Source organism: Chlamydotis macqueenii, chromosome Z (genome assembly GCF_036417535.1).
Source record: "Chlamydotis macqueenii isolate bChlMac1 chromosome Z, bChlMac1.mat, whole genome shotgun sequence".
NCBI classification, from domain to species: Eukaryota; Metazoa; Chordata; class Aves; order Otidiformes; family Otididae; genus Chlamydotis; species Chlamydotis macqueenii.
Window position 1 is genome coordinate 30334110 of NC_141593.1, and position 16317 is coordinate 30350426.

The 16317-nt window shown below is 34.9% G+C and overlaps 1 protein-coding gene across 1 annotated transcript in view; it reads right to left on the reverse strand.

Moving 5' to 3' along the window:
• PTPRD (protein tyrosine phosphatase receptor type D) overlaps nt 1-16317 on the reverse strand; it is a 371958-nt gene that overhangs the window by 109980 nt on the left and 245661 nt on the right. The window contains exons 12-17 of the mRNA XM_086770018.1: nt 15136-15269; nt 13712-13856; nt 10087-10392; nt 8926-9119; nt 6988-7014; nt 4792-4909 (exon numbers count right to left, since the gene is read on the reverse strand). Coding sequence (XP_086626144.1) covers nt 4792-4909; nt 6988-7014; nt 8926-9119; nt 10087-10392; nt 13712-13856; nt 15136-15269 — 924 coding nt within the window. The remainder of the gene's footprint in view (nt 1-4791; nt 4910-6987; nt 7015-8925; nt 9120-10086; nt 10393-13711; nt 13857-15135; nt 15270-16317) is intronic.

The window sequence follows — 16317 nt, forward strand, 5'->3', positions numbered from 1 at the left end:
GTTCTATCCCACTTACAAATCCTTGCTTGTAAAAAAAAGAGTATTGTCATAAGCTTTCATTAATTTAATCCAAGGGACAATTCTGCCATTCCTGTAAATGGAAAAATAATTAATGATAATAATAGTAGTAGTAGTATTAGCAGCAGGAGTAATAACAATGGAGAAATTACAAGTTTCTAGATGTGTCTAACACAACTTTTGCCATTGACCGTTAAAATGTGATAGAAGGGAAGTCAGACCAACCCTGTCACCAACAGTCATTACAACATATGATAAAACCTTATCATTCTACTCCCCATACACAAATCACCTCCAGCATGGGCTGTTTCAGCTTAGAGTGGTAGCATGGTTTGTAATCTAGTTTCTTGATTGTCCTGGCTTATCACATATGATTTAGTTTCCAGAATGGTCTTGGTGCATGTGAACTGGATTTCTTCTGAAGAAGACTAAATTGGAACCTTTTCTAAACCTGCACACCAGACACACTCAAATCCCTAATTGGGACCTATTGGTCTAAACTGATGATTTGTCTTTCAGAGAAGTTCAGACTGTAACTGTATTGAGGACATTCAGTCTAGAAGATCGAATTTGCCCTGACTGAGGGGGAAAGCCCATTATAAAACTTCTAAGGCGTATGTTTCTGGAATCCTAATAACAACTGCTCTCATTTACTGTTTTATTTATATATTCATTTTTATTTATTCACTTATTCATATTCATTTATATATATTTTTTTCATTTAGATTTTCATTACTATTTCTATTTCAAAATACTCTGTTTCTATTACAATGACTTATTTGATAATGAAGCATATCCATAACTATTTAGAAACTTGATATACATTGTGTATCAATGCCTGACAGGTCAAGAAACGAGAATCGTTTTGGGAGCAGTAGTGCCATGATAACATAGTCTTCCACGAAGTCTAATTAGTTCCATCCGTATTCAAAGCCTTCCCACGTGAATACAACTGCTGCACTCTGAGCTCTGGTTCCTGTATTTAAACACTTCAATGGATTTTATTACTTATCTTCAGTTCTCAGGCACCCAGCAAATCAGATTCTTATTGTCAGAAGTTCTTACTACGATTCCATAATGAATTAGGAATAAGGAGGGAGGAATGGCATGGCTTGAATAAAATTCTGCATGTTTACTCATTATATCTGTCATAAGTCGTGACATTGCTTCTAATTGCGTAAGAATTATAGCTAGTTTTCATATACATTTTCCAAATATGCTTCTTTTTAAATGTCTAGTTCACCTGTAAGTATTATTCCCAGAAATTCTTTAAGTTTTTTCCTACACTTTCTGCTGCATAAAGAATATCTCTCTGACTAGTTCTGACTTTTTCTCATTGATTATTATGAGCCTTTATGGAACAAAGAAAAGGCTGTGAAGGCCTTTTGCAGGCTATATTTTTCTCTACATTATAACTGTTACTGAAACCAATGGACCATATGAAAGAGAAGAAGAGTCCACACAAATAGAATAATAACTCCTTCAGCTTTCTAGAAGAGAGACTGCTGGAAGGTGTCACTAAATTATTTTTGTGATAAATTGCTTTTTTTTTTTCTTGTGGCAGACCTCACAGTTAGAACTATTTTTTAACCTTTGTGGTAACTACAGAGAAAGAAAGAAATTACTACGTGATCTTGATCAGAACACGGTAACTAATGAAGCTTACTTACCTAATAAAATACTTTGTGATTAAAATGGTAAATAACAATGGTCACTTTTTTTTTTTTTTTTAAATATGAAGCCTATCTGATTTTGCGAAGTGTATGAATTTCATTTTTGTTAACATGTAGGTATTGATAAAGAAAGAAAATGTTTTTCTCTCTCTTTTTTATTTCCAAATATCTTTCAGTTAACATCTTTTTCTTAGTATGATCACTTGTGAATATTACAGTCTTGTGGGACAAACGTCAGGATTCTGTGCAGTGCTATATATAGTAGCACCATGGAATAGCTCTCTCTAGAAATCTCTTCTGATAATAATACCTAAATTTGACATGAGACCAAATGAAGTGAAATTGCCCATGAAAAAGTATATTCTCTGATCTAGTGAAGTCCACCTTAGTTACTACATCGCAAGATGTCCCTCTCACACCCCTTTGTAACAGTCATTATACCAAACAGTTGTGATGGCATCCTATTACTAGCAGCTCATGCAAGCAACCTTTGCCAAATTACCTGAAGTAATTTGTCTCTGTTAGCTGCTATACAGTATAATGCTCTCTTAACGTAAATTTTCTTCTCTTAGCTGAAATCTGTATTTCAGGAGAGCTGTCCAGCACACAAAATAAATTCTGAATCATGGACAAGCTGTTGTTCTACGAGATTCTATGACACAGAAATTAAGAGTTTGATTAAATTCTCTACAAAAATTTTATTATATCACTGACTAGGAAGTCTTAATTTTTATCAAAGCCCTGTTAATCACAAATTTTGTAACTTCTGCCCGAAGTAATTTAAAAATTTCAAATACTTTGACTTGGAAATGTTCAGTAACATTTTTTTTCTTCCATATGATTTCACAAACTAGGATGTGAAACTGGATGTTAGACAAAGACACACTCTGGAGTGAAAATATTAACTGCATTCAGTGACTTCATTAATAACTGCAACTACCATACTGTAGGCTCACTTACATTTAGGGAGTTTTCCCAGTCAAAAAAATGTAAATAATGCTTTTATATTACTAGCTGGACACACTTGAATATTTACTTATAATCTGAATAACTTATGCATACTAAGATTCTCAAGTAAACATTTAGACCTTTATTATCCTTGCATAGATCTTCCAGATATAGTCTCACTCATTCTAATACAGCTGCACCTGACTTAAACCTTTAAAAATTAGACTAGAAAGCCAGACTTTTAATTTGCTTGATTGTAGTATTTGAATAGCACCTTTTTAGGAAAAAAAAATCAAATGGAAACTCTCAGAGTTTGTATTTCAGACCTACAAGGAGGGTGTATTTCAGACCTAGAAGCCCCTGATATTAACGCATCATTCTTTCACCTGCCTGATGTATTCTATTCTTTCTCATAGAAAGATAGTGAGCTGGAAACTCTTGGTACTGACTATATTTATTGTCTTCTTTTTCAAAAACTTGCATATCAATTTGCCTTACAAAAAGAGCTCAACCACAGCAAGCTGTAACAGCAAGTTCATACAACCTGGAATGTACAAAGGAGCAAAATGGTAACTAGCTGTTATCCTAGAGACCAGGAACAAACATTACTTGCCCACAGGCTGAAGGAAACAGCAAGAACAGTGTAATATGTACTACATTTACGGCCAAGCCTCTGATTCTCAATTGCTCTTCAGTCACTTGGGGTTTTATGGGACATCAGATTTGATTGTCTTTGTAAAATAAAAGCATCAGAGATCTTGCAAGAATGAAACATGAATAGTCAATAAGGACTATATGAACAGAAGCTTTAAGTTTTGTAATTAGGCTTGCATAGCCTATGTTTATGTCTAGAAATTAACCAAATCATAATCTATACAATTGTGTTTATTTAAATTGAGAACTGAACTTCAAAAAGAACAATGGATTAAGTGCCTTTCTTCTTAAATCAAGTCCAAATGTAAGCTAGAAGTACCTATCACTTTTTTTCCCAGTCTGTGAGACATCAGGAAAGATAAGAAGTTGTATGTTAAGCTTCACCATCAGTCAAGACTAATAACTAGAACATACTCTAAAATCTGACATGAAACCATATGATACATCAAGCTACCAAGACTGAGATTTTTCCAAGGAAGCTGATGAGACAAAGATATAGATGTTTCTGATATTAGTACAAGACGTGCTTCACATTCAGTGATAGTATTAAAAATTGTCAATCAGTATAAATACAAATACATATGCCTTTTGGACATTATAGATATTATATATATATAAACAATACATCGCTATTAAGAGAGCTTGTAATGGTGCTACAAAGGTTTCCATGTGAGTGCAAAACCTAGAAAATGAACACCTACAGGCTGTGAACACCTATAGGTGAACAGCACATCAAGGCTGTGGTGGCATCATTTGTTTAAGCTGTGTCACAGTGAACCATTTAAATCTAAAAAACCTTGTTCCTCATCTAAAAGCAATTCTGTTCATCCCATCAGTGTTGACTGAATCAGCTGAATTGGTCATGCAGTCAGATACCCACCTGTGATCAAATGCAGACTGAACACAGTGGCATGGTGTGACAAGGCACCCAGTTTACACCTCAAATTGCTACTGAAGTAATATGGGTTTCAGGATCCGACAAGCTGGACTTTCACATTTTCTAATTCTCTGCTTTAATAATCATGTTTTTCTGAGGTAAGTTGTGACTGTCACACAGATAACATTATTTCAATGTTCTTACTGACAGGTAGCAGCATTGCTGCTCTCAAAAAGATCAGGAAAGCTCTCCACAAGTTTTTCAAATATCCTTCTTAGTTCTGAATTTCTATTTTTTTCCTCTCCAGGAAGACACCAATCAGAATGGAAGAGCTACTAGAAAGTATGAAGTTAAGTAAAGTACTACATTTTGCCCCCATCCTGAACTGGGAAAGGCACAAAGGAGGACACTGGTTCTGTTTTTATCTAAACGAATTACGGGGCTGTTGTGGTTTTGTTTAGTGAGGGGGGGCCCCCACAACAGGGGCAAATACTGAAACAGGAAATCCTATGTCCTATAAACACTTTTTAAACAACAGGAGACTTCCGAATAGTAGGAGAAAAACACCAGCAGGAAAAGCCAGAGTATTTACTTAGACATTAATAGGTACGGGACTATTACCTGCACCGGTAGTAGATATGAGTTTCGGCTTGCTGCGTGCTCCATCACCTTTTGTTGTATAGGCTGTCACAGTGAAGGAGTATGTAGTTTCAGGCTGAAGCCCAGAAATTATCATTTCCTAAGATTAAATAAAACAAAAAACAATTTATTAAAAATAGATTGTTTTCCAGGAGAGCATGGAATCCTTCAGACAGCTCCTGTATATTATATAAAGTACACACGCTTTTGTGCTACTAGCAGTGATAGCAAGCACTTGAGAGCATCAACAGACTGATTTGTGTGAAATACTTCATAATGTGAGATGTTTCACTCACTTAAGCAATAGAAGACAGCACACTTCTCAATAGCATGCCTCAGGTATTTTAAGACACAAGGCCAAAGGCGTAGCGGTGTGAACAATGAAAAAAGCCTTCTGAAATACCTTGCCTGAGGAATGCCACTGATACTGTGAAATGCATGCACATATAGATATGAGAAACTCTGCTTAACTTAGTGCTTTACAGGACATCGCTGACATAGTTATAAAATGCCTAGTAAAAAGAATGTTGCATTTGTTTCCACACTTTGTAAGTAATGTTGGTTTATTGAACACGAAAGTCTTGTTACTTTAATAACACTTTCACAGCAACCTGTGTCACTGGTTGGATTGTGCATCTAAATATTTCAGGGGACCTCAGAAACAACTTTCTCTTCAGGTCTAAAAGAACTACCTAAACCACCATTAAAAACATGGTTAAAGAATAAATCTGATGGCTCTTACACAACAAGAGCAGCCACAAAACAAGTAGCTCTTCAGCTAGCAGAAGTAAATGGGAGCAAGATCAAACTGTGTCAAAGCTAGGGGAATCTTTTTACATGTGTGTACACACATGCATATACACACACAGAAGATTGTGAAGGGCCAGCCACTTGAAATGAACTAAACTTACGTCATGCTGTAAGGCCAGTCAGAGGAATTTAAGCCTTGACACTAATAACAAATATGAAAGGATAGTATTTGGAGGCAACTGACTGGCCAAAAGTTCCCGATTCATCAGCTTCCAGTCTGTAACCACTGGACCACTCCTTTGCATTTTCACATGCCTGAATGGATTTTACTGCTGCCAAAGAGATGGTATGCATCTCTATATGCATAGAGAATAAATATCAAAAGTGCAATCACACAGCCCTCAGATGCAACAAACAGAAATTAACATAAAAATTATGGGTCAGACTGTCCACAGTAAGTGGATCTTTCAAGACAGTGGGTATGAGCTTAGTACAGATGTGCTTAGAATTCAGTATTGCATTTACAGGCAGTTATTAGCAATATAGAAATAACAAGGTCATGATGAGAATGAGTGGGAAAAATAGCTCAAATAAAATAAAAATATATTCTAAAAAAAAATTAAAAACCATTCCTTTATTATACTCTGTCTCAGAACTGAACTGACCCTAAAGGCCAAAATTAGTAAGACAGATTTCTCATCTTTCATAAGGATACTGCACTTGATATTAATAGAATAAAATTATAAAAGGAAAAAAAAGTGTTATCCTTTTAAACAGTGATGAAGATACTACTAGCCTCATCTAAATCAAACAGTTCTTCATGGTGTAAGAGATAGGATTGCATGCAGTGCTGTCATTTAAAAGTGTGATTTGGATACAGGAAACACTATTACTTAGGCATAAACACTGCAGGGCATTTGGCCTTCTTAAAAGCATACAAAATACATTTATCAAATTACCAAAAAGAAAACACAACTGACTTCAGCTTTGAGCTGCCCAAAAAATATTAACATTAAAATGAATACAGAAAAATCTGACTATTGCTACGCAACTCTGAACCATTTCTGTTTTATTTTTTGAACATCTTCTCGTAAAAAGGAAATTGTGAGGCAAAGTTAGCGACAGACATAAAAAGAAGAAAATAGAAACCAGTTCTGTACATTTTGGCACCATGCTAAACCCCAGAACAAGCAAGCAACAGTGACCCCCAGTCTCTCTAGGAAAAGAAAAAAAGAAAGGAAAAAAAAGTGCCATAAAGAAAAAACTTTTGATGTTAGAAGCATGCATTTATGCAAATTTAAAAAAAAAAAAAAAAAAGGAAATCTAAGAGAATCTCCAAAAATAGGAGGAGATTACAAGCAAACAAGCAAAAAGAAAAATCCAAAACTCAACACACATTGTTTTTCTGGCCAGTCAAAAACTACTCACATGTTCAGTAGTATCATCATATTCCCACTGATTGAGAGTAAAGAATGTTGGAAGGAAAAACAAAATAAATTAAGAGATTTGTAGCCTGGTTGAGGTAATGTTTTCTTCTTAATAGTAAAATAAATACAAAAGATGTCTGGAAAAATCATGTACAATTTGAATTAATCATGTAGAATCGTGTAGAATTTGCTTAATGAAATCAGGTCAGGTATTTTTAATTCCATTTCAGGCTCTCCCTAAAAACAAGCTACTTATCTTTCCTTGAAATACAAGAGAAATAATGAATCCTCTTGTACAATGTAGTAATATTTTATAATAGATTGTGTTAGTAAAAGCTACTAAGACAAAATTAAAGGCTACCTGGTTTATTTAATCATGTTACTAGGCTATATGCTTGAGTTTCCTAAGTGAATTCAATCCTTTATTTAAAATAATAGCAGGATTTTTCATTTTTGAAACATAACCACACTGATCTTTTATCACTAAGGTCTTCACACCTGCACAAGCCCTGATCACATGTGTAACAGAAGTATAATGGGCAAGAAGGAGTGGCAGAAAGAGAAAGGAAGTGACTATCCAGAATGAATTCACGGCAAACATGCAAGTCAAAGAAAAACTTTGAAAAAAAAATAAATATGACTTTTGCCTTTATGATATTTGGGCCCCTGTATCTCATCTAGTCACCTGTTTCTGACCTTCTAGTGTTTAAAATTATTTTAAACTACTAGCATACAGAGTTTGAAAGTGAAGATCTGTGCAAGGAAGAGGAGAACTGAAGAGTAACATCATCTCCTTTTCCATCTCCTCTCCCTTTTCCCTTTTCTTTCCCACCTCCTCAGCTGTTTCCATCTTTCTCTCCACTGAATTTAAGCTGTACGAACACCATGTCCAAAGACCTCCAGAAACAGAGACAGTACTTTGAGAACAGGGTCATCAACAAAATGCAGGTGCAAGACACCTGTTCTCAAAAAAGGTATCTGTAGAGCTGAATTTAGAACTAAGACTGGAAGAAGAAACAGAAGAAGCCAAAACCCACTTACTTATTCACATAAAATGCTTAAGAGGCAAATTTAACTCCTCACTTTATGCTAGGTTGACAATTTCTTACCATTTCCAATCATTCCAGCGATAAACTGAGAGCTAGTAGTGAGAGGTGTGTATCTAGTAACAGTTTCAATGCAGGATGATTCCTTCAGTACCAGGAGCTTTGCGAATCTTCAGTTTTACAGAGCACTAGTGTATCTTAATCAGTAAAATCCTATTTTTAGAAGCTTTTTAAACTTGACATGATTAGGCTTTTGTTTTCATCATGTCTCATAATTTAAAAACCAGACAGCAAATTTTGCAATATAAGTAATCCCATGCCTTTTTAAACTGAGCTCCTCATTTTGTTGCCGTTATTGATATGAATAATGACAAGTACAAATACCTCAGTGATTTCTAAAGTTGTACTAATAAATTCATTTCCAGTGAAACACATGGTGAGGTGGATACACATTAATGACAGAAACACTATAATAATGAGCTAACACAGGCTTCTAATGATTCCAGGTTCTCCACTGAAACAAAGAAATACCGGGTGGGTGGATCAGGCAGTGTATAGTTTGCTACATTGACTGTGACCTGGCTCAGATCTCCCTGATACTTTAAAACTTTAGAGCGTAGGTATAGGGTGAATTCTCCAGGTTTAAGGGAGCAGCAGAATGATACAGCTTAGCACTTAGTTGCACACCTATACAGAAAAGGGTGTCTAGGTGTGGCCCAAGAACCTTTGAACGTAAGTATTCGGAAAAAAAAAATGTTAAAATAGAGACAAAAAATGTTAGCTGGTAAGCTGAAATACAGAAAGAAAAAAAAAAGGCAGTTCGGGATAGCTCTCTGGTACCCAAAATGTTTTTCATCTGTGACCTAGAAAAGAACATAAAACGTCCAAATTACCTGTGCATCAGCCAGCATGATGTCCTTCAGCATGGGCTGACCCTTTGGCTCTCCATTTTCCATCCTCACGTAGTGGACCTGGTATCCTCGTATCTGACCATGCTGCTTATTGGGTACAGGTGAGCGCCATGACACTTTAACAGCAGTAGAGTTGACAGCCTCTACCTCGACTTTGCGAGGAGGACCACTAGGAACTGGAACAACATCATTGGACAGAAGAGAATTACAGGCACTTGTTCCACCCATGCCTTTTTTTTTTTTTCCCAAAAGGGCAGACTCACTATGTTTTCTTTCAAGAATACAAATTGTTCAACAAATGGAAATGCTCTATCAATCTGCTCTACCTTTCAGTGAAAAGATCAAAAAATATGACTGATGCAAAAAATGGAAGAAAAAAGAGTATTAGAGAAATAGAAAAACATGTAAAAATGTACAAAAGCCAAGGAAGATGCTTTGAGATTCAAAGCATTATAGTACAAAGAGGTATTTTAATCATTGAAATAACAATAATACTACTACTAATAAAAACACAAAAGATTTCAAAAAAGTTTCCTTTATTTCTGTTTGCTAAGGTTTTTTTTTCTTTTTTTTTTTTTGAGTAGTATAAAAAGGAGGCTGATAATTGGGCTGTCTTCTGTCACTTTCAAGCATGGAAGAAAAGAAAATACGTGGAGCATCAGTTTTCCAAGATCAAAAACAAAACTAGAAAAAAAAAAAAATCCAAAATAATCCAAATCAAAAAGCACAACATGGAACAAGAAAGTCGTTTAAAAAGAAAGAAAAAAAAACCAAAAGCAAAATCTGAAAAAAAGCTTACAGACATAAGTGTTTAAAAATAACAATAACTGTAAAATCAAGGAAAAGGCAGAAAGATTTTTCCCCTGACAGTTATTTTTATGTTAAAGGAGGGTAAGGATAGGTATGGGCTCAAAGGGACAGCAGATTCATGTCATTCACAAAAAGGTACTTTCTGTTAAAAAAAAAAAGGCAAGTATAAAAATGGTGTAGAAAGGACAAGTCTTTGATTAAAAAACTCAAAGGGTGATAATATCTGTGATTGGGGAAAAAAAGGAGCAGAAAAAAATACTTTAGGCTATACAAAAGACAGCAGATCGACAGAGAGTCAGAGAGGTGCAAACTGATGTAGTGGAGGCAACATACCATCTTCATCTGTCCGAATCAATACTGCTAAGCTCTCTGGGCCAGGTCCAACATCAGTGTGGGCAGTCACATAGATCCGGTACTCAGTCCATTTTTCCAGGTGTTCCAAAAGGTATTGGGTACTGTCCGAGGAAATTCCCAAAATTTCATGGGGCTTGACATCTTCTCCATCAATCCCAATGTACTTGATGGAGTATTCAGTGATAATGCCGTTCTGTTTTTCCACCGGTGGAGGTTTCCAACTTACCAAAATGCTAGTGGAGCTGGGGCTTGTGCAACTAATGTCTTGAGGAGGAGCTGATGGCTCTAATTTCAGTAGTGGGTTAAAGGAGGATTTGAGTGAAAGGATAGGAGTGATTGAAAAAAATGAACAAAAGAAAAAATAAAAATAAATAAAAGACAACCAAATAAAAATAAAAAGTAAACAAAAAAAAAGTAGAAACTTGAAAGAGCAAAATGTCAGATAGTTATATGCACCTTGGCTTGTTAACATGAGGAAACTGAAAATGAATAGACCAACTAAATGGTGAAAAAGGATGTAGGGGAAATACATGAAAATGAAACCTCAAAACAATATTACCTACCTGTAATTAAAATTCTTCTTGAAAAAAAAACCAAAAACGTGACACTTCTATGACTACTGATCTATCTTTACAATCATTGCAATTATTGCAAGATATAATATTTTAAATGACACATGATATGTATTTACTTACAAATTTGGACTTATCCCCTTCAAGTGTGTTTACTTTCTTTGAGAAAAATTCCCTTTTTACAGAACCCCTAAAAACTTGCAATAATTGCTAGAAATTGCTCCATAAATTGCTATTTTTGTAGCCTTCCCACTATCGTAAACAAATTATTATTTTTTCTTTATTTTTTTTTTTTTATAACTGAGTCTGCCTGGCACAAGTCAACCACAAATTACATTTAAATGGAAAGCATTTACTGAAACATTTACTGCAGCTAACAAACTAGGAGCATGCAGTCAACAGAAGATGAAAGTCTCAGTCAAAGATTTACCTACCAGTAAAAAGTGACAGGCTTGTTGATTCTGACTGTAACTTGTACTTACCCTAGATCAGCTGTCAGTTTTATTTTTTTAACTCCTCTTGGAGACACCTTTGCTAGCCAAGAATTAAATCCTACCAGTAATGTAGGTAACTTCTATAGGAAAAAAAAAAAATCTACCCCCAAACAGCGTTCAAGAAAGCAGGTATTTTACAAAGAGTTCACAAGCTTAGGACATAAGAACAGTAAGAGATTCTGATTTTGTTCAACCTCTTGTCATCAGGACCAATCTTCCAAAGCAAAAGTGCTCACCTTTACCGATCTGTGCTCAAAGGAGTCTGTTAGGATATTTACCCTTTCCAGGCTTCAGAGCATTTAAGCCTGTATGTCATGCCATTACTTTCAGTGAGGCAATTCAAGTACTGAAAGTTAGGTATGCATTTATGTGCTTAAATGCACTTTGACTTTGCAAAGTCTGCTTACTACCTGAGATCATTCAGAGCACCAAAAAAAGGAGTCATAGTTCAAATTCACTGTCAGAAGTAGTGGCTGTGGACTCCTTTCCTATTTCTGCCTTCTCTCTTGTAAGGAAAACATAAATTTTGTGTGCAAGATTCTTACGGCGGATAGGTTCCTTTTTTTTATCTATTATTTTCTTCCCATTTCTAAAGGGGAAAAAAAATGGATTTCTGATACTTATACTAGACACATCAAACAAAATTAAAGCACCAGAGAAGACCTAGGACCCTGCTGTGACCTACTGCATTTACACATGTATCTTGGTTCCCTACAGCCCTTCTACAGGAATCAATGGCTTTTTACTCAGTATGGTACACTGCTCTTCTAAAGGGAAAACAGGAGGGAATGTATCAGCATTTCAACTAACTAAAGGAGGTGGATGGGGGGACAGATGAGAATTATCACACTTGGTTTTGGGCTTTTAAGTCTAATTCAGTAATCATGTACTGAAAACATGTTTGTCCTCTTATACCATCGACTGGTGCAGGAAGTAAAATACAAGTAAAATGTCCCTATAGCATCTTTCTCTGAAATCAAGATGAAAGGCAATAGCGTATTCTGGTGAATATTGCTAAAAAACTCATAGAAGCTTATTAATTTTTAATCCATTATTCTCTGAAAATGCAAAATATTGCATCTATGTAACTAAGGAAAATCCTTAGGCTACTTGTGTAACCAGTTTTATTAATGCAACTTTTCCATTAAAATATAGAATTTTTGCAAAGAAGATTTTGCAATCTTTTCCACAAATAAGTGGGGTTTGCCTATTGAAATAAACCAGATTCTCCTACTATCTGAAGTCATAAAGATGAAAAAAGCATAACATATTATTTTATTCAAGAAGGGAAAAATAGTAATGTGCTTATATATGGAATATGTAACCTTGGCACCTAGATGTCTCTTTTCTATGCACAGTCTAAGTAATCTTCACCCAATATAAGAGAATGAGCATTTTAAATAGCTGAAATGGCTCCCAAAATAAATAAATACCTTTTTCTTCATCAAATTATTGATTCTGGATGAGTAAAATTAAAAAGTGCCTTGCCACTATCTCTAAAACTAGTGTTACATTATATAATCTTTTATGCTTATTCCAAGTGCCTTAGAAAGGCTTTAGAAGCACGTTTAGCTTTGGTTAAAGGTCTCCAGTCACACTAATTACTATTAATATACAACACGAACAAAGAATGTTAGTGGAATCGTATCTGTCATGACTGCAAATTAAAAAGCCTTATATCAACTGAGAATCTGAATCTGCTGTTTTGAGTAGTATTACTTTAAGAAAAGGTCATTTAATTTAAAATAAATACAAACAGAACTGAGTAAAGTTTTAAAACGACACAGTGCAAAGCAAGCTATCATGAAACTGTAACATCAGGCAAGAGCAGGACTTCTGGATATCATCCTTGATTATCTGATTGTTTTAATTCAGTTTTAATCTAAATATTTTAAAATGTATATATAAATCCCTGATGAATTTTTGCATCTCATTTGCAGACAAATGTGATGAGTTTCATGACATTGCTTCCATAAGCATTCAGTGAGAACATTTTTCTACTTCTGTAAAAAATGACTGAACATCATAAAAAGCCTAGATTAAAAAAAAATCAACTTAAAATCAGAGCCAGTAGCTACTATAGAAGAATAGTTACAAGGAAATTTTTGGTACAATCTGAAATATTCAACTTGACCCACTCTACAAATTTTTTGTACTTTAGGGAAATGCTGTAGGAACAACTTAGTATTACAGGAAATTTGCAGGCTGGGCAGGTAGAAATTTTACAAGTGGAGAACTGTTATTAATGTACATCTATTGCATGACAAAACATTTTATCCTATTATAACAGCATAATATTGTCTCCTTAGACATTGGTTTATAGAGCTTTTTGTGAAGTTATGTAAAAGCCACTCATATATTAAGTTGATCACAATATACCTACAAAAATTTACATTTTAAGCATTTTTTTAAATGTATCGAGCACCATGAATGCCATATTCTTATAATTTTGCCTCTTTCTCTATGGCTGTCTCTCTGGATTAATCTCTTTGAGAAACACAAGACAAGGGAATAAAGTTAGCAAGGAAAGACACCTACTCGACTGCATGGTTCTTGCTGAGATTTCTGCTGTTGAAGCACCCAGGCCTTGTGGAGAACGTGCAGCTAGACGGAATAAGTACAAGCTGTTTGGCCTTAAGCCTTGCAGGCGATAAGATGTAGTAGGTTCAGTGGAAACCCGTTGCTAAAGGTAGGTAATAAGAACACATCTCAATTAATATTCAGAGACTCTGAATTTCATATGTTGTCTATAGAAAAAATGCTTTTATACTCTGATGGTAACCCCACTGAGAAAAAGTTAAATTCAAGAAAATAAATCAGAATAAAACCAAACTAAACCACAACAAAAATGAATATATTACTTTTGAAAAACATATTTAGGAACAACATATTTTAAAATCAACAGCTTAATGGAGGAAAGTCAGAGCCAGAAATACTGTTTGACTGTTTAAGGAAGCAGTATCTATGTACAAAGTCTAAAAGGCTTTTCAGACAACAAAACATGAATAAAGTCTTACCTATAGTTACCTCTTATGACACCAGACTACAGGGTTTTATAATGTGAGTGATCTTGAGTTTAACCTCATAGTTAAATTTGTTTTCAAATTTTTAGGAAATAAATTCTTCCAAAGGGTAACTTATTAAGCAGGGGCCTGCATTCTATTTGAAGGAGAAATACGGATCTTCCAAAAAATAAGCTTATGCATTCACAGTATATGTGTGAAGCCACCATAAACACAAGCTCAGTTGAAGCATCAGCAATGAGTTGATGATGCAGGAGAAATCAATGAGGCTGACATTCTCCTGCTGCCTTCTGAAATGGCTTTCTTCTTTCTTTTGTCTGGGACACCTGGCAATAGCGCATGGTTTCCATCTCAGAAGAACAGTTAATTCTAAAGTCTACAGTACTAACACCACGTAGACTCTCAAACTAAAAATTCTTTAAGAAATAATGGTACAGAAAAGTCTATAGCAGCTTTTTATCTTCAGAAAAAAAACCCTATATTTTCTTCTCAAATGCCACTGAAAGATTAGACAAGCTTGAGAACACTCTTACAAGGTGGCAAAGAAAAACAAAAATTCTCTAAGGCTGAAAATAGACTGCAAAGTCCAAGTACAAGAGCAAAAAATACCATGTCCCAAAACACTTCTGGTTCCAAGCCTTGGTAGAAGAACAGGCTTGGAGAGACATGATCAATGTCTGAAACTGAATGCAACTTCTGTGGATGACTCATTGCAAACAACAACAGCAAAGTTCCACTGGCTGGTAACCATTGACAGCATCTTCTGCTATTTACACACTCTCAGTCTATCACTAGGCTGACTGTTGGGTTTAACAAACTGTTAAACATCAAGACATTTGTACTAAAGAAAGTTACTAATCCATCAGTTCTAAACCACTGCAGCATTTTATGCCTGACTCATTAAAGAGTATTTAAAAGATATATAGTCTTTTCACTTACCTCCTCCCCATGCTCCCCATCTTTATAAACCAGTTCATAGCTGGAAATGGTATCAGAGCGTGGAGGCGTCCAGGAAAGTAATATGCTTGTTTCAGACTCAGGTTCTGCTTTGAAGTTCAATGGCTGACCAGGCACTAAAGAAAAAGTTGAGCAGTGTTGCAAATTGTTTATTTGGTTAGTTCAACACTTGTCTTTCAAACTATTATCTGAATATTTCACACAGTATTACTTTTATTGAACTTACTGAACTTAAACAAATTGATTAACTGTACTATAGAAATTAATTAATCTGAGCTCAGAAAAAGAATAATGATACATTCAATTCACACATTACAAATCATCAAGGATTTCAGATAAATGATTTGCAGTGTAAATAATGCACACAGAACTGAAATGCAATTGAACAGAAGTCTGGTGATGAACATCAGCAATCTAATAACCTATGTGTGAAATGGTGACTATATACATGTATATATGTGGGAATGTTAGTAGTACATAAGAGTGGCTGGAATAGTCAAGACTAAAGTGTTAAAACCATTAAAGGCATTTCCAAATCTGAAAATGGCTTACTCAGCTCATAAATAACTAGAATGCTAAACACATCCTGCTCTTAAGAAGACTTCTAAATATTGAATGATCTTATAAGTTGAAGAAGTTATAACCTACTGAAGAGATCTTCAGTGATGTTCTCATTAAGTGACATATTTCTACCCTTTTAATGAATGGTATTTTTACCAATATAGCTGAATTTCTAGTAACAACACTTTCTAATTGCAAGAACTAAAAATGCAACTTTGATTACAGTAGTCAAGAACATTCTCTTTTGTCATGTCTTGTGTAATGGTCACAGAAATTATCCAGACTAAATGTTACCCTCATTTACTTCTGCAAATCTACAGCAAATAATAAAGCTGACTGGGAAAAGACAGCAAAATATAACCCTGTCATTGGAATGTACACAATCATTTTGGCACCTAAAACATTACTTTCAGTTAATACTGCTGTTGATAAGGCATGAAGCAGTCTTCCACAGCGTTTCTAGCTTTTCAAGAATAAAATGTAGCTCTCATTTTTAAAGAAAAAAAAAAAAGAGATGTACTTCTTAGCACATACTGAGAATAGGAGTGAAAAGTAGGATGTGACAATAATGATTGTTTCACAATGATTTTTCAGGACAGAACT